Genomic DNA, 19,597 nt, shown 5'->3' on the forward strand with positions numbered 1-19,597 from the left:
CTATAACTTCCATTATGGTTCTCGCTTGCTTCTTCTTCATTTCATTTCTAGCACTAATATATATATTTAATAAACTAGACATACCTGCAATTATTTTTTGTTGTTGTTGTTTTTTGTTGCATTTATGGATTTTGCTGTTTATCATTTGCCTAGCGCCGGGGATGTTTTTAATTATAAAGGTTTTATTTGTGTTTTATTCGTTTGTTATCGTCTTGCCATTTTTGAATCACTATGCTACCACACATTTTCCCCCTTTTACTCTCTCTCTTTTTTTCTCTCTATCCCTCTTTTTTCTCTTTCTCTCTTTTTCTCTCTCTTTCTCTCTCTCTTCTTTTTCGCTCATCCGAATTCGTCTTTTGAATGTGTGTTCCATTTTGTCACGCGCTAAGCCTTTTGTGTTTTGTCTTCCCCCTGAATCCCTACATAAAGCTGTTACACTGTGTGTGAGAGACACGGAGATTCATAGATTTTTTGCCATTTTTTTTTTGTTTTCTTTCTTTTGAACTCATACACACTAGTTTCAGTTCGTGCTGGTAGTAAACCCAAAGGAGCAGGTTGGCCCAGAATTGTACGTCACCATCAACTCCAGCAGCGCACGTGCTTAGCAAAATTCGGCTGGTTTGCGAGTTAAATTTTAGCAGGAGTCCCGTCCCCAGTTACACATAGCACGAAGGATTACACAGTTAATGGATAAACAAACGGGTGTATCGATTGCATCTTTGTTGCCCCGCTATATTCCCGCTGTTTTCTGTCTGGTTCTAGTGATAGTAGACAACATATACAAGGATTACCGTGATGCAAAAAACAAAACACATTTATTTATTATTTCAGGTTACGTCCTCCGGAGTGGCCTGTTTCAGTTTCATCTCTTTTTAGCTCTTTATTTAGCTTCTTTTTTTTTTGTTCATTATCCGCCAATAATAAGGTGTTCCGACAAAAGTGTTCGGAGGCAGGAGTTTCACTCTCATTTGTTTTGCTTTTGTGTCTTACAAATTTACACCATCATTTCCTCAGTCACCGGACAGATTTAAAGCAGTGACACTCTAGTTTTCTGCAAATGATGGATGAGCGATAGATTATAGCTTTCCTGCCGGTCGGTTTATGGGGGGGTGAGCCAGACTTCTAAAAAAGCAATAGCCGGACTTTCTCACCCCCGCCCCTCCGCATTATTTGGCTACATCAACCAACAAAACGTAGCACAAAAAAAGGCATTAACAAAACGAAGACAATAAAAAAAACAAAGCATAAATAATGGTTAAAGAATAGAGTGTTAATTATAATAGCAAAACATCGTATCTGCGCTTAGCGAAAACACAAATCAACAAATCAGTATCCACCACCAACCATCCGTTTGAATCTAACCAGAACGGAACAGAACAGCGCGGGTAAGTTAAGGTTCGCGCCTGGGGGATGATAATGCTACGCGTGGAGTGTGGCGGGTACGACAGTACGATATCTCCGCTAGATCTATCTTGATCATCTACAATCAAGCTTTTCACACCTGTTATGCGACACGGCTGCAGAATTAGAGCAATTCTTAAATACTTTTGTAATAAAATAAGCAGCAATCGGGAGGAGTCGCCTTTGCCAACTCTGACAGACGTCGTTCGTGTATTGAGCAGCTTGAGAGCTTGAGAGAACGGCCTTGCCAACCAGAGTTGTTTTGCCTGAGTTACGGTTGAAAAATAATTTACCCCACCTCTTTCCAAGCGCGTCGCTTTGCCGTTTCACTATTCTAAGTTAATAAACAAACAATCCCCACTAACACACACACACACACACACATACACACGGGCAGATTAGAGAGTAGAAAAAAGGAACCAAGTATCAACATTACCAGCACGATCGTTTGATTATACAAGCAAGGTGAATCACGCAACGAAAGACAGGTAAATCAAGATAGATGAAAAGAAAAGTAATTTTAAAAAACGAATAAAACAATTAAATAGACTTAGAGTACGATAGTACAAAGTGGCGCGAGTGCGAAGTATGTGGGAAGATGAGTCACCGCACACCACGTTAAACTGAAACTGATTCTAATTCTAACTAACAAAACAAACCCTAACACATCCCTAACAACAAGACAACGCACACACACGCACGCGATCGATCACCCATCCCATGCGTGCCGATCCACGATCACACCAACCATACAACAATGCCTGTCCAGCACACCGCCACACAAACCCTTACATTTTTCTTACAGAATCACACACACGCGCGCGCGAAAGCACACCTATTGGTAAGCTATGCTACACAAAAAAAGGTTCTTGGTTTTGGATATTGATTATACCACCTAATGATTTCCGCTTTCCCATTTCGTATGTTTCGTGTATGTTCTCTATTTTATCTTCTATCGCCACAAACGAAAGAAAAGCGAAAAAACAACTCAGTCCGTTTCACACACACGTGGTTCGTAAGGATACAGCGACGTCGGGGAGAAGTGGTAGCGATGGACACCTTTTCTACCACACCTCGCTCTTGTTTTACGATTAATAAGTGCACTTATCTAAAATATATATATTTTTGTCTTACATTTTATCGCGCACACACACTCATATACGTAACCATGCACACCACACCAACCACTCCACACCTTGTGGCTGGGCGGTGTCAGCACTGATCATGTGCCATACTATATCGTTTGGTTCATGTGCTGCCACACCTTCAAACACCTGCTGAATTGCAAGAGATCAGCTCTACACTACAAAGCTCTCTCAACACATTGTGTGCACTACTGGTGGGTTAGTGAGTGTTAGAAGAGTCCACGCAGCAGCGATATAGATTATGATCCTCGCACAAGGAGGACTCACCGTTCTTTGCTGTAGACGTAGGCGTGGTTTTAAATGGCGATTCCCTGTTTCTTGCTGGACGACATACCCACGCAACTACATCACACTATTGCCGATCGCTAGTGTGATGTGAAACGTGCTTGAGTTCTACTTTACGCCAAATGCCTACGGAAGCCGAACAACATTTGCTGATGACTGATGAAGGTTCTCCTATGTTTTTTTTTTTGTTAATGTTCTACACCGTGGGAAGGGCGCTTATTAATATCATACTGTGTTGTGTAAGTGTGGTTTTTAAATCGTGTACACTTATACACACACACACACACATACACACACACTGCTTGTTGATCAGTTGATCATCTCAACCGTACGGAAAGAGGTAGCAGCAGCCTGGCACATGTACTACAAGGGTTCTGTCCCATCTATTTTCCTGATCGTTCCTTTCCTTTCGTATTTGGCTAGTATACTGGATTTATTAATATTATACTCCTTTTCTCGCTCCCTCACATTCATCATTCGCATCATTCCCGCTGATGAACGTGTACAGAACGCATACCTAACCTCCTTTTGCAGAGCATTTCGATCTTATTTAGCGATTTCGATCAGACTCCTATTTCCATCACTGTCTATAGTGATACACGTCAATACAGTTGCATTGGTCTGGTTTAGTGTATCGTTTTTTTGTTTTTTTGGAATTTCGATTCTCTTAAAACAGTCATTAACAAATATTTCAAAATCCTAACACACCCACTAGGTGCGTGTGAGTGTTTCATTGTGAGTTCGTCTCTGAATGGGGTTGTTGTGTACACATCGAACATACACAGTGTTTATGGTAGGTTCCCTCATCCGCACAAACCACCATTTCTTTGGGGGTGGATTTTTTACTAATATAGCGCCGCTCGGTGTTGCTATTGTAACGTGCTAATCTTTAAAAAGAAACTGTTTTATTTGCAGGCGTCATCTTTTGAGCTTTGCAGCTTGTAAGATGATTTCGCCTATCGACACATTTGTTTTCTTCTTCAACTTAGCTGATGTCTATACGATCAAGCCTACATAGGACATGGTTTTACTGATCGGTTTATATTCCAGCGTGTCTCATGTATTCTTTTCGCGGAGTGCTCGTTCTCCTTGAGGATTGCATTGGGCGAGAGGCGTTGGAAGCCTAGATATTTTGTTACGCTTCGGAGTAGATAAATATATTAAAAAAAAAAACGCTTATCTAGACCACTTATGATTGATAACAAAAACAGCATCTGTGTGCTGAATACGACTCGTTTTGCAATCCCATGGACAACAACTTAAGAAAAAAAAAAAACAAAAGAAAAAGACGTATCGCACACCGGTAACAACTGAAACGGAATCAAAAGCCGAATGAATGACGATGAGCACAAATCAAGAACCGTGTGACTAGCCTAAGAACATTGGATGGTTAATTGTTAACCAATCAAAGCGTTACCGTTATCCCAAGCATCAAACAGAATACAATGCCTACACCACACATCACCTAGTAACTCTGATGTTCAAAAGTCGTCGAATCTCCGCCGATTTCACATGCCTGTGCTTTTCAAAATACCTAATATGTTACCGTAATGATTAACTTTATACACAGCCCTCATTCTATAAGCGTTCGCTTAATTTCTCTCCCCACCCTACACTTCTGGTTTGTTTTATTAGTTTATTGTTTGCGTTTGGGTTATGCGATGATGCACGGCGTACAGTGATCGTGTTGCGTTAATGAAGAGTTTGCTGTTGTTTCCTGTTGCTTTCTACCGGTGGCGCATTCTATTATAGTAATGATTTTTCCTTCCCACTTTTGCAACATCAACCTTCCGCGCACGTGCCGAATGAATTTCATTTCACACCAGATGTGCAGTTTACCCTTCACTACTCAATACTCGTGTTACATTGCGGTTGGCACTGTCGCAAACCTCGACGCAAAAAGAAGGTTAGATTAACGCGAAGCGTGCTGGAGTAATGGTAGGTAAATCATTAAACTCAACTTACAAACCGCGCTACCTTCGGCTTAACCTAATCCGACAATAAAGCAAATACAAACGATATACACAATGTGCTACCGCTACCTAAATGGTTTGAGGACATCGGCAGGGTTTAAGGGTTAATGTGTAACACACACACACACGCACTCCAAGCGAATTGTCATACAACTTCTGTTAGGGACTATTTTCCGGTTGACTATCATTGAACGATTGCGTACATATTTACATAGCAGCTAAACATAATACAAGAAAACCGTCCATCAGTGATATAACATTAAAGATTTAATTATTAAATCTCAGCCTAAGGTGTTATTCTTCGCTTGTTTTTTACTGTTTCCTGCCAACTAATTCCTCTACACGGCCGGCAATGCATGCCGCCATCATCAAGCTATGCAGTGGATTTGTTTACCTACACACTGGGACATGAGAAGATGTAATGGTGAAGAGACATTATGCATCCTTTAATTTCATATACTTTGCAGATGTTCTTCCTCGATACTTAAGACTATATGCTCTATATGTCCAAATGACGATAACTTCTGTGAAAAGAAAACTTGCAAAAGTGTATTATTTACAAAAACAAAGTAACGAACGTATAGTTGAAAAGTTGAAACTCTTTCCAAATTGAAACAGCTGATACCATAGTTCTAGGCGTGCTTTTTGTCGTTGCTTCTTTTTTTATTCCTTTACCAGATTTTCAACGAGCTAGCAAATCGGCCCAGCACATTACGCTGTGACGATGTCCAGACGACAGTAGTGACCGCTGTATCTCGTTTTTGCTCGTAGATACATGTATAGGTTTATTTGTTATGTGTTTTGTTCTTCTCGCTTTCCAATAGTTGTTTTTTTTTATCGGGAGGAAGTAGCATGAGATGGGCAGCAACCGCAGCAAAGTAAAGGCAAATCAAATGCTACTTCCTCCCGATCGTACAGCTGTTGGTATCGGACCGAATGTCGCTATGATAATGCGGCTTGCAGCAACTATATCTAAAGCTATCTACAGTGTCGGTGACTCGGCACGACTCGTTTGCCTTTTCATTTTCAACTACCGGAACATTGCTGGTCCCAGCTAGCTTGAAAGAATAGTTCATCGCAATCCTGTGATTTTGCTTTCTCTTCATTAGTGATTCACCTTTTTTGTTTTCTAGCGTACTAGTATTTGTGTCCCTATGTGTAAATGTCATTCACTTGTGAAACTAACTATCTCACGTTTAATGGGGTTCTCTTTTAATTCTTTTTTTTTTTCATAATTTCCTCTCAATGATTTCCGTACCCTGTCTCTAGAACACTCCATTTCTAAACGAGATTTCATGTAGGGACACTAATCCATATCTAATGCTCTAAGTTACATTTTACCCTGGGAATATATGCGTAACGATAAACGAAGCTATGCAAGCAAACAAACGTGTGTGGAAACAAAAACAATTCCTAATCATGCTAAAAACCCTGGGTTGTTATGTTTAACGCTAGTATTGTTGATGTTTGTTGTTTTATGTTCAGTTTTTATGTCGCGTCTTGGTCGCGGTTGTATTCTAATTTGTACACACCTACAGGAGGTAGGTTGCTTGGACACTCACCCTCACCCTTTTGCGGGGCAATGCATACTTCGCATCCGTTAGGTAGAGAGCGTGGCAGTATTATTCGATCGCTCTAACCATCCTGCTCCCTGGCCATGATGGACCGCTTTACTTCCACTGGTGAAACGACGCCATAGCGGGAAGCATCCGCTGTCTGCAGCTAGCATACAATTGCCCCGTTAATTGTATTTCTACACACTGCTGCTATTCACTGCACTAGACGCACGACAAGCAGCACACACCGTACACAGAACAGCAGCAGATAAGACCTGTGTGCGACAAGGCTGCTTGAAGATCGCCGATGTTGTTCAGGTGAAACGTTCTAACGTTTCTACTAACGCACACGCGCGATTCGCTACTAATGTCACTCACAGCAGTCATTCATTTCATCAGTGTTCCCAAGCTCGTTTGAATCAAAACGATTCGATCGTTTGACTGCACTGTATCTCCACATCCACTACTGGGGCAGGCCGGCTCTTTCGTTAGGAAGAGTTTTTGATTATTTGTTTTTTACTGTCGTGTTTTCAGCACAGCACAGCTACGAAGAAAATGTGTGTTTTGTTTCTTTTTTCACCACTTATTCACTTCGTTACTGTTACCCTTTGGTTCCGGAAGTATTAGTTTTTTGCGGTTTCTGTTTTTTTTTTTCTATCTCTTTCTCTCTATTTTGCACGAAACAGTTTGTTTTCTTTACTTGGAGTTGCCACCATAATGGCCACTATGGTTACTCTGCCCATGACCCCCACTTCCGTAATGATTGCCGCCACTGTTGCCGTGCGTATTTCCGTAGCCACTGCTACCACCGTATCCGCCACCACTCGATCCACGACCATGATGATCGTTACTGTGATGATGCGCACTGTGCCGATCATTTCCACCGCCACCGGTGGAGTGAGATGAACCTCCACGACCACTGCCGCTACCACCACCACCACTACCAGCACCGCCTCCGGTACTGCCATCACCACCGCGGTCACTGTTCGGACCATGGCTCTGCGTGTCCATTCGACGGTAGTACAGCAGATAGGGTACGCGCGGTGCGCGCGGACGCAACACGTTGTACTCCGGTACCGGTTTAACGATACTGTCGTCATACCGAATCCAGCTGGCATAGCCGGTATGGTACACATCGGTAATGTAGTGTCCTTTCGACGCTTCCTTACCATCGTGGTACACCACGGCAAACAGCTTGTACTGCTTCTGCTTGGCTGAGTAGCTCTTACCCTTCGAGGACATCAATTCTGCAAAGTGGAAAGTGATTGCGTTAGTGAGGCTAGGTGCGGCTGATATCGTTGCAGCGCTTGCAAACAGGTTCACTCACTCGAATCGATCTTCAATTCAATCGGGAAGTCCAAGGTTTTCAGAATCTTCGTACAGCCATCCATTTTATAGTCGAAGCACTTCAGATGCAGTATAAGTACGACAGGCAGCTCCTCCAGCGTTACTTGCTGCCAGGCCGCTACCTCCTGCTTTGTTTTCGAACAGGTCACACCCTCCAGTTCGTCCCGACCAACCAACTGTTCTAGTGCCTCTTTCACAGAAGCCGCTTTCTGAAATGTACATTATGATCGTACAAAATAAATGATTTACTCAACTACGCAGTAAAATGTTAAAATTTATAATATTGAAGATGACCATAAACATTTTATTATTCATTCAATTTGAAAGATAAATGATTGAAAAAAGGATTGTGAATTAGGTATTCAAAAATATTTTTTAAATAAAAGTCGTTTAAATTGAATATAATCAAAATAAAAAATAAGGGAAGTAATGCGCCAATTATGGAGAGCAATTTGAAATGTGTGTTCAACAATAAAGCAAATGAACTCTACATTGCTTCGTGGCTATTTTTAAATTCTATTTATAGAATGAACATGCATGAACTCTAATGAACTTTTGTCACAGGGTGTTCCTGCCGATACATACCTCTATATCAAGGGGAAGCGTGAAGAACGGCTGTATGTTGTAGGTCGGAGGAACACCGTCACGTTGCACACGAGATCGTAGTTTGCCTCGGAAGATGTCGCTGATCGGTGAACGTCCGAAATCGGTTGTACGCGTTACCGTGCCCTTGTTGCCCTTGCAGATAACCTGTGAAAAATTAATTATAGATAAAAAATATTTGATTAAAACATACATTTAAAAAATACACGACCATACAATTTGAACAAAGTATAGAAACATTAATAGTTGCATAAAATAGAATAAAAATACTTAATTTTTTGTCCAAGCTAGTCTTGAAATGAACCTATTTATAAAGTAGTTCATTTCTACACAATAAGCGTTGGTGAACATTTTTATCTCCCCACCATTTTCAACAGATTCAGATATGTACACACCACTGGCTCTGCCATGCTCGTGGTATGGTGGGGTGAAAGAATTGTATAAAAACTTTTTTCATAAACTAGAAGAAGAGAGCGCGCAACACACCACGGGCTCGGATTGAGAATACATCTAAGGCCGTACGAGTACGAAGAACGGAGTTCCACGCACTTAACCGCACGACCGTCAATGTGTACCCTCCGCTCACGCTACAACGCAACTTAAACCAACTTACCATCCAATCGTCCGCGTCCTCCTCACCATGGACTTCACCGTTGGTCGGTTCCTCGCCATTCAAGTTGCCTTGATCAGTTTTGTTGAATTTTATAAACTGTCAAAGTACAATAATAGTATAAATTAAATGTTAGGGTTTCTAGATTACTTTGTTTCAACTAAATATACTAAATATAACTTAAATACATCACAGAAAAAAAACAAAATTATCTGTCATTCACATACCTCAATCATCTCATCATTTAGACGATTCAACACGCATCCAAGAAACTCTTCGGCGTCTTCCTGCCGTCCCTCGATCTGGAATATGTCCGACCGGATGCCATTCAGCATCTTGTAGATGACGGTCGGTTCGAACGGCGTGTCGACCTGTATTTCCGGTATGTCGTCCTTCTTACCCTTATCGCCACCACCGCGCTGCTGCTGCTGCTGCGGTTTGGACCGTATCGGAAGCTGCGAGAACTCGTTCGCCAGTGCGCACCTGTATTCGTTGGAGGAAAAATTAATCCGCGGTTCCAACCAACCGTTCGGCAAATGTGCTCAGACAAGCAGAGACGTGTTATGCTTACATGGCATCGATGAACGGTTTCGGATGTTTAGAATTTTTCGCCGCCGGAAGGGAGCGAATTGTGCGCATCAGATGGTAAAACGGTGGGCATGCTATCAGCGCCTGCAGTATGGTATTGATGTAACAATAGTTAGACCGATTGATCAGACCGCGTGGCATCATGCTGATGTTGGTGTTATCAATGCTATATCCGCTAAGGAAATCTGGAAAAGAGCGACATGATTTGATTTTTTTAAAAATCGAGAGTTAATTAATTAAACAACAGCCTTCCCTTAGAAAAGTACTTTTTAACTGAAGAGCCAAATTTAAACTTAAAAAAATTTGTTTGTTTCAACACTAATGCCACATTTCATATGTATGGGGAAAAGGGCAAACTCTCTGAGAAACGGGGTAGATGACGTTAGCAAGTGAACCACAAACTAATCAGAACGATCAGTCGGCGCAGCTACTCAGAAAACGTATCCATATTATTCTCTCCCATTTGTGTAACGCGTATATTACTCCACGGTATGACAGAGTAGTTCGCTGACTTCCAAATGGAACCTGTTTTAAAGCGATTGAAAAGAGTTCTCTAATAATATTCTAACAGCCCGAAAAAAACCCCACTTAACCCTCTTTTGCATTTTTCACAGGGGTGCTCCGGAAGAGATTCGAACTCATGCCGGCAAACAGCTCACCACATTAGAACACACGCATTAGAACTAACGGCTATCGAGTGGACCACTCTGCTTACCTCCGAATTTCAATGAAAATTCATCCTTCTGGTCGCCGGCGGTCGAAGCGGATGCAGCTGTTGCGTTCGCTGCCCCCTTCAAGGCAGCCTGCTGTGCTCCCTTACCCCTGGCAGCGTTTGCCGACGTTGGTGTGGAGCCGCCCGTAGTGCCGCTGGCAGGAGTGGATGCCGCAGCAGATGAATATGACATGGGCACAGCTGGCGTCGCGGGCGTCTGATGGTTTCTATCGTACGGCTGCACCTTGGCGACCGGTTTTTTTGCACCGGTGGACGATGAGGAGGAGTCGATGCTGGACGGAGTGTTTCCTACAGCGGCGGTCGGTGGTGCACTACTAGCAGCCATTGCCGGTCCGCGGTTAGCAGTGGGTGGCGCAAAATTTATCCCCGTTGACGTGACTGGTGCAGTAGCATGATGGTGCGGTGCAGTAGCGACGGTAGTACCGATCGATGCAACACCACTTTGGCCAGCTGCCGGTCCGCTGGCGCTAGCCGTGGAGAGTGCGGCGGAAGGTGGTACAGAGCTGACCGTTGCGGACGTCGCTGTGACTGCCGACGCTGAAACCGATAATGCGGCGGACGAAGACGCGGACGACGCCACCGCAGCAGACGACGACGACGACGAGGAGGAGGACGTTTGGAACAGGCTCGCCCAGGTTTTGTTCGGTTGCGGTGGCGCTCCACCGGGTGGTATCTGTGGCGGGGGCACAATGATGGGTGGTGGAATGTTTAATGGATGATCGGGTGGCGGTATGTTAAGTGGGTGGTTAATGATAACCGGCGCTTTGGTCGCGGACTTTACCGTATTAATGTTAGTAGAGGAGGAGATGGAGGAAGCGGCGGGCCTGGGTACATTTACCACATCTTGGTGGTGTTGCTTCGGCGTGTCCACCACCGCTCCTCCGACCGGCGCCGTCGGTGCTGGACCGGTCACTGCTGCTGCTGCTGCTGCAGTCGTGGCAACTGTCCGCTGGGGAATTGCTTCCACCTTCTTCGATTCCATCTGGGGCGTCACGACTGCTGTCGGTCCGCCACTCATGCTGCTGTTTGCTCCGCTAGCATACGTGGACTGGCCACTGTTAGCCACGCCCGATGAGCGCTGGCCATGATCGGGGAACGATTTCGGGCCTGCTGCTGCTGCTGCTACTGCATGTGGCTGCTTTCCGGAAGCCGAACCCATCACCGTTGATGGCGGTGCCGTCGCCGTAGTTCCAACTAGCGTGCTGAACGGCACCGGTGATGTGTTCTTGTGCTGGTGACCGATCACCGATCCGGGGAACTCCTTGTTCGGTATAGCCGATACGGAAACGGAAGCGGTACCCTTCTTCGGTCCAGCCCCACCACTATTGTTCACCCAACCGCTTCCCGCATTCGATTGTCCTGCCACCGGTTGAGCGCCACTCGTGCGCTGGGAGGCTCCACCACCAACCACCGTGCCCGCCGCCGCCGCCGCTGCTACAGTCGTCGTTGTGCGCCTGTGCTCCTGTTCCTTCAGCGTCAGCTTCTCCATCCGGTCCTGGGTGGCCTTCACCGAGTCGGGCTGCTGCTGTTCCGCACGACCTCTCGGCGGTGGTGCCTGCGATGCAACGGCTGCAGCGTATCCTAGCATTGGTGGCTGTTGCTGATGCTGTTGCTGTTGCGGCGGTAGGAATCCTTGATTTGGCACATCGGATGAGTTCGATTGTTTTCTGCCAGCATTGCCATCCATCATCCCGCCCTGCACCACCGCCGCCGCCGTCGTCTGCTCATTCTGCTGATGATGGGAAGGTGTTGCGGTAGCAACATTTACAGTGGACGGCAGTGGCGCTGGATGCGTCATGACGACGGCATCGACCAGCTTCGGTGAGGTAATGATGTCGGACTTGCGATTAGCGCTGTTGTTGTTGTTCGTGTCGTTGCCGTTGGCGTCGAGCAGATTGTTAGCAACTGCACCAGCTGCTGCTACCGGTGTTTGTTGGGCCATTTGGAAAGGTTGATTGTTGGTTGATGGTGGAGGCTCTGTCACTGCAAAATTAAGCAAAACATCGTTTGATGAATTGGTTGTGGACACTCCTCCCAACGCCCCCCCCTTCCCCCCCTTCCCTCTGGCAGAAAAAAACTCCCCCTCCAATATTCTTACCATTCACAGCGGCCCTTTGAGGGGGCGGTATATGCTGATAGTGCTGTTCCGGTGGCACCTGCTGCTGCTGCTGCTGCTGCTGCTGCACTGGCATGTGATGCGGTGGCAGAGGATGGGCTTGAATGTACTGTGGCTCGACGATGAAATTGTTGTTCATCGGCGGCTGTGCTCCAGCACCGTCCATCGTCTGTCCGTGCTGTTGCTGCGGTTCAGCCGGTGCTGGCACCATCGGCTGTTGCGGGGCAGCGCCGCCATGCACGTAGCCGCCCGCGCCCATCATATCCTCCGGCGGTGGTACACCCGGCACGACAACATTGTGCTGCCCGGCGGCCACGACCGGCGAGTGCATCGTTGTGTTTGAGTTGGAGCTCACCGGGATGCCACCGTTGCCGTTGTAATCCTCGCTCTGGGTCTGCGAGCCAGCGGCCCCAGCATGTGGCTGCTGCTGCTGCTGCTGTTGCTGCGGCGCCGGTGGCGGTTGCTGCTGCATGATGTACTCCTCCGGCGGCGGTTGCATCGTGGCGATCGGGGCCGATGCCATCTGCATCGTAAAGCCGGGCACGTTGGGATCGAGCACGTGGTGGCCCATCGCGGGCGGCGGAATCGCTTGCGGTGGCGGCCCCGGCGGCAGCATGCCGCCCGCCGCACCATCGTCCTCGTGCACGGGCAGATACTCGACCGTCTCGGGATGGTAGTCGAGCGCGATCGGTGGCGGCTGCGGCCACATGGCGGCCCCGGGATGCACACCCGGATCGTCATGGCCCCCGCCCTGGCCACCGTGCGGTCCGCCACCGTCGTCGCCCTTGCCGTCGTCGTACATCTGATACTCGGACGGGATGTACGGCGGGTATATCAGGTTCTGGTAGGCGTGGATCGCCGGATTGTAGTACATCGGCATGTGCGGGGCGGGCATGAACAGCGGCGCACCGGAGGCGTGCTGTGCCATCGATGGAATCACGTAGAACCCACCGTGCAGGTTGCCGTACTGTGCGCCAGCGCCACCCATCATGGGCGGCGCCTCGATGTGCATCAGCTCGGGCGTGTGCTGCGGTGGTGGATGTTGCTGCTGCTGCTGCTGCTGCCCTTGCTGGCCTCCGCCACTGCCCGCGGTAGGTGGAGTTTGTTGCTGACCGGCCCCACCACCTCCCTGACCCTGTTGGGCTTGTTGTTGCTGCTGCTGTTGCTGCTGCTGTTGCTGCTGCTGCTGCTGCTGCTGCTGAACCTGATGCTGCAGTGCCGCCTGTTGCCCTGCTTGATGGTGCGACAGCGGCTGCATCACACCCTGCTGCTGCTGCTGCTGCTGATGCTGTAGCGCTTGGTGATAGCTTTGCTGATGCTGCTGCTGCTGCTGCTGATGGTGGTACGACTGTTGCTGATGCTGCTGCACGTAATGCGGCACGTAGCCTCCCCGCGAGCGGGAATTGTTGCCGCCGCGATTGTTCCGTCCGCCCCGGCGCATCGTACCGCGCCCCGACATCGTTACCGGTGCCGGCGGCATCAGCTGCATCTCGGGCCCGGCCCCCACGTCCGCCGGCATGTACGCACCGGGCGGCGTGGCCGTCGCGAGGTACGGCGAGATCGCCGGGTACCCGTGCACGCTCACGTTCGCGGTCAGGTTGCTGACGAACACGTTGTTCGGGACGGGTCCGGCCGTCGGTGGCAGCACCTGCACCGGGTACATGCCGTGCGGGGTCGGCTGCATGTAGGCCGAGGCCGGAATTTGTGCGTAGACCTGCTGCATCATCTGCTGCTGGTGCTGGTTCGCCACGGACACGGCCTGCTGCTGCATCTGCTGATTGCCGTTGTCCCGGTCGGCGTTGCGCCCCACGCCGTCCGCGCCGGCAGTGACACTGCCCGCACTGCCGCCACCTCCTGCTCCGCCTCCGCCGCCTCTGCCACCAACATTGTGTGGCTGGGACTGGGGCGGGCCGGGCTGCTGGTGCTGCTGCCCTCCTGTCTGCTGCTGCTGTTGATTGTTGTTAGCTGCCGAACCTAGCTGCTGCTGCTGCTGCTGTTGTTGCTGCTGCTGCTGCTGAAGGTGATGCGGGTTGTTGGTGTGCGGAGGCATAGTCACTGCAGTTGCTACGGCAGTCCGTGCGATGACTTCTCCACCACCAACTTCTCCTCCGGCACCACCGGCTGCGGCGACGCTCGTGGCCGTCGGCTGGATCGCAAAACCGATCCACTGTTCTCCACTGGCGAGCACCTGCTCCGTGTCGACGACGACCGCGCTACTGTTGCCTTCGTTCACTGCAATCGAGAGAGAAGAGGAGAAAGGTCCAGTTTAGACGCACAATTGCCAGTAGGGTGGGTGAGCACACAAAGCAACAAGTGGAAGGAAGGAAGAACACACGGAATAGAGAACGGGGCAAAATGTAATGAGAGGCACGCGCTAGGTAAAGTATGAAACGAAACATAAATCTCGCGTACAAAGCGAATCGAAGATAGTGATGGAAAGGGAGAAACACAAGAGCGCGCAGGCAGGCCTCATTGCGAGCCGCCCCGAGAGCGACACCCACCCAGGTGCACGTGGAAGATGATTCGGTGCACCATGAACAACAACGATAGAGAGAAGTATGTGTGTGTGTGTGAGAGAGAGAGAGAAATAAAGAAAAGAAATTAACTAAACATAACAAACACATAAATTCGTTAGAAAATGAGTCAAACTTATCGAACTGGTGGTGGTATAATGTGGTTTATTCCGAATTCGGTTTTACAATGTTTTTTTTTTTTTACTTTATATCTTTCTTAATCTTCCCGACCCAGTCGTGGGGGCTTGGTTTTGTGCATCTTCAGGTGGTTTTAACCCTTTCTTTTTTTTTAATTTGAACCATATTAGTGTATAGATAAAACATTACCTACACTTCAACTGTGTTACTGTTGCCATTTGTTTTTTCTCTACAGTTTGTTCTGTGTTGCTTTCTTTTTTTTTATTTTTCATCTCTTTTTTTGTTTCAAATGCCAGCAAGAAATGTTTTGTGCTAAATTGTATAACTTTCAACCCATCAAAAATGAGAAGAAGAAAAAAACTGAAGTAGAATTCGAATATAAGGATTCTTGTAAAGGTTCGTATAAAGCTTCGTTAATTTTGCTAAACAGACAAAAGTGCAAGCGCTTGAAACTAATCATATAAACGTGCAAGTAAATGTTAAGAAACCCTTGAAACAGGTAAAGATACGCAATAGAAAGCTAGTGAAGAGAGAACAAGAGAGCGATAGTGAAACAACGTAATACTAAAGCAGGTGCTACAAATACCCAACATTGAGTGCATATTTCATGCCTGTCAGTAATCAAATCATTCAGCAAATCAGGGTGTAGTGTGAACTCAGCAATGGACTAACAATCATCCGGTTATAAATTTCATAATTAAGATGATTTTTAAATATACAATAATTTTTTAAAGTTACATTTAAAAAGCGGATTTTCATTGTAAGGCAAAACAAAAGACGAAAAAGAGAGAAAAAAAAATAAAAAAAAAGATCTGCAACAAATGCAAACAAAAGTAAATAAAAGTGAGCAAAAACAAACAAAAAAAGAGCCAACATCAACACAAACGGGAAGTGGTTAAAAGTGTGATTTCGGTTCGACAAAGTGTCGGTTTGGCTTTTTGAAGCAACAACGCTTACCGAAAGTCGGCAGCGGTGGTGCTGATGATGTTGCTGTGGCCGAGACGATCGGTAGCGGCACAGGGCGAAGCGGTGGGCCTCCTCCTCCCCCCGGCAGCAGCGAAGGTCGGGCCATAAATCCAACATTACCGGCGGTGGGCAACAATACCGAAGGCGGCACCGGCTGCTGCTGCGGCGGATGTTGCGGATGCTGGGGTTGATCCGGCAGCGCAAGCGGACGACTCGCAATAGGAACTAGGGAGTGTTTCCGGACCGGTACGAGCACCATTCCACCACCGTGCGGCGGTACCACTACAGCACCTCCTCCCGCCGAGTCACTTGCAATGACGAGGGGCGACGCTGCTGCCTCCAGCTGTTCGGCAAACTCTTTCCCAGGTGAGCGTGACTTTGAAGAACTGCCAACACCAACACCACCGCCACCAATACCCATCATTGCCGTCGGTCTGGGCAAAATAACGACCGGCACTGGATCGAACGCACGGGCGTTCGGATTCAACCCGTTCTGATGTGGCAGCGGCGTCGCCAATCTCGGAGCAAACATCCGGACAGAGAACGAGTCTTTTCGGGGTGGCGACTGATGGTCCAACTCCTCCTTCCTTGAGGACCCCATCGCACCAGGTGGTGGTGGTGGTGGTGGTGGCGCGGTATTGGCCGATCCGGAAGATGGAGGATACAGTATGCCCATCAGTGCGGCGGCATCGGTCTGGCCGGCATCGGTGAGATCTAGAAACTGGTAGGTGCTACCGGGGCCGCGCGTCTCGTCCTCGGTACGCTTCATCATCCGTCCCGGGGGTGGTGGGGCGGCGACGGCGGCTGCTGCTGCTGCTGTGAGGTGGCGGCGGATTGCCCGCACCCGGCTTCCCGGCACCTGGGGCAGCAATCAGCGCGACGTTCTCGGCGTTGCTCGTCGGTGGCAGCGGCGGCAATGGAGGTATGGAGGCGGTAGCTCATTTTCCCAGTCCTCCTTGTACCTCCTTCACCCGTCCGCAGATGTCACCGCGGTTGTCCGTGGAGCCGCGGACCAAACTAGCGGTGCCTCCTCGAAACCCACCCTCTAATACCCTTTCCTTGCAACGCCACGTAGCACACAACACACACACACACACACTAGTAGCGCGTCGTTTCCGCTTCCGGTGCGGTAGAAGAAGGTTCCTTTCCAGTTTGCGGATACTTTAAAAAATATATATTCGATAAACAGATAAGGACACACACACACGAACACAATCACTTTCTAGGAAGACACAGCAATCTACACGATTGGACCGTCGTAGTAGTTCTGCTACAAGAAAAATCTCCCAAATGTTCCATCATCTCTTCGTTACTAAATTCGCGTGTGGATGCGCACAGATACAAAATTTACACATGCAGAGTGAGATAGATAAAGAAGGAGTAAGAGAGAGAGAGAGAGATAGTGGGATATTCTTCTCTCACACTATTATCAAACGAGAGAAGCGCGCTTCGATGCTTTTTCACTAAAGGAAGGAAAACGGGACGGAAGCTAGTGCTCTAATTTGCTTACATCAACTACTTTTTCGTTTGACTAATTCACACAATCACACAATCCGAAGTTGGTAGCGAGAAGTAGAGAGAAAGAGAGAGAAAGAGAGAAAGAGAGAGAGAGAGAGAAAGCAGTTGGAAGGAAAGAAAAGAAAAGAATACAAAATTACATTACACACACACACACAGATTTACATGAAGAAAATAAAGAAGAAAAAACAACCGTTTAAAGCATCTACTACGGGATGGCACAATAACAACAGCACCAGCTCCAGGGGTGGTGATGAATATCATCAAATGTGATCTTGTTCCCTTCGTACCCAGGACGTATCTTATCATGCTGTAACACTTCGTTCTACGTTTATTACGATTTGATCGACAACAACACCAAAAACAACTGCAACAAGATGGATTGGAAAGGCTGATAACGTTAAGTTGGTACAGTATGACAAAGATGTGCACGTATAATCACCAAAAACGTATGTTTTGGACGTTTTTGAATGTCTTAAAACCAAAAAAATAATGAATGCTGACTGTCACAACATTCTTCAACAACATTAGATCAACTGATAAGATAAATATACGAAATCCCTTTCCCTTCTCGTAATAATAAGTCGAAGCATTAGAAACGTTCTAGGAGCGTTACGTTATTCATGGATGTACCCCTATCCATTTTAATTGCAACAGGTGGTTGCTCCACGTGCTGAAGTTTCAATTAACATTCTTCATAATACAGGGGGGCCTTCCTTTTATGATTTAACCTTTTTGTTTCTTTGAAATTTGACATTTGAAATGATATCAAAGTTCAATTTAAAGTCATTTTAGAAAATATTTTCAAAAAAGAACTTTAACACGCTAACCAACAGACACATTCGGGCCGTCCCTCCGCATATTAAAAACATGTTTAATATAGAAACAAAATTAAGACAGCGAATTATAATAAATATAATTATAATTATAACACTAGCAAAGTACGTTAAAAATTGAAAATGATAACTAATTGATTTTGTGTTGCATGATTTTTTTACATAAGCTGTCAACAAAATCACAACACAACCGTTGTCGGTCACGGCCAGCCTGCACCACACACTACTTATTGAGCTTGATTTTCAGTGACTTACTTGATTATACACACAGTAGAAAAGTCAGTCCTGCATGCAGTGGGGCACGGCGATGAATTCGGGACTTGAGCCCATGACTGGCATATTATTAAGTCGTACGAATTGACGACTGTACCACCAGACTGACCCAACAACAGCAGAGTACATCGCTATACAATTTCTAGCAAAATTCCTACACTGTTCTCTAAGCTAATTCCTAAGCTATATGTATGCACAGGTACTGTCGGATATGGTTTGTTGACCAGCAAAATCAGTTTTTTGATCAAAACTGGACAGTATCGGTTCTAGACTCGGACCAGAATTCCTAAACAAAATCCTACGCATAGTCCTCGCTATTCCTACGATGAATATGTACCGCCAGGTATGGTTTGGCGACCAGCACAATCTGTTACTCGATTGGAACTGGAACTTTGTCGATTGCAGATTGCGAGCTGAATCCGGAACAGGTTCAAGTACAGCAACGGAATAAAATCGGAGCTATTCAGTATGAGTTTATGATCAGTTCCAGGACCGGTGTGAGTTCATGATAGGTTCCACGACCGGTATATATTATAAATTTACCAGGAGTTCTCATAGCTATGGTACACTTTATTGACTCTTTTTTGCGTGATGGGAATTACTATACCGTGTAATGGGAATTACTATATCATTACTATAGGAATTAAACTCTATTTACTCTTGTTGGACAAATCTAATAGGAGTCCAAAAAGGGTGCCGTACAGTCCAATTTCCAACATGTAAAATTCACTTCACATAAGAAAGAGTCATGAAATTATCCCTGAAACTATGAGAACCCCTGGAAAACCCTGCTAGCATCAGTTCCAAGAGCAGTTTATGTTTATAATCGTCTTTAGGACCGGTATGAGCATGGGTTCATGATCGGTTGCAGGACCGGCATGGGTTCATGAGCAGTTCCAGGACCAGTTTCGGATCATGATCAGTTCCGGAACTGGTATTGGTTTATGATCAGTTTCACAAACGGTATGGGTGTATTATCAACTCTTCAATTGGCAT

The 19,597-nt window shown here is 46.7% G+C and overlaps 1 protein-coding gene across 3 annotated transcripts in view; it reads right to left on the reverse strand.

The window, feature by feature from the left end:
• Nucleotides 1-316: 316 nt before the first annotated feature.
• Nucleotides 317-19,597, reverse strand: part of LOC120897258 (trithorax group protein osa) — a 28,521-nt gene continuing 9,240 nt past the window's right edge. Inside the window, exons 1-10 of one of the 3 annotated variants that reach the window (XM_040301984.1) lie at nucleotides 15,966-17,135; nucleotides 12,340-14,589; nucleotides 11,023-12,224; nucleotides 10,224-10,914; nucleotides 9,492-9,693; nucleotides 9,148-9,403; nucleotides 8,924-9,019; nucleotides 8,293-8,457; nucleotides 7,688-7,916; nucleotides 317-7,607 (exon numbers count right to left, since the gene is read on the reverse strand). In XM_040301984.1, the coding sequence (XP_040157918.1) occupies nucleotides 7,057-7,607; nucleotides 7,688-7,916; nucleotides 8,293-8,457; nucleotides 8,924-9,019; nucleotides 9,148-9,403; nucleotides 9,492-9,693; nucleotides 10,224-10,914; nucleotides 11,023-12,224; nucleotides 12,340-14,589; nucleotides 15,966-16,746 (6,423 nt within the window). In that variant the 5' untranslated portion in view covers nucleotides 16,747-17,135 and the 3' untranslated portion in view covers nucleotides 317-7,056. Of the gene's footprint in view, nucleotides 7,608-7,687; nucleotides 7,917-8,292; nucleotides 8,458-8,923; nucleotides 9,020-9,147; nucleotides 9,404-9,491; nucleotides 9,694-10,223; nucleotides 12,225-12,339; nucleotides 14,590-15,965; nucleotides 17,136-19,597 lie in introns of those variants that run through there. The other 2 variants (XM_040301983.1, XM_040301985.1) reach the window with 2 other exon arrangements.

The sequence above is a fragment of the Anopheles arabiensis genome, chromosome 2 (assembly GCF_016920715.1).
Source record: "Anopheles arabiensis isolate DONGOLA chromosome 2, AaraD3, whole genome shotgun sequence".
Taxonomy (NCBI): domain Eukaryota; kingdom Metazoa; phylum Arthropoda; class Insecta; order Diptera; family Culicidae; genus Anopheles; species Anopheles arabiensis.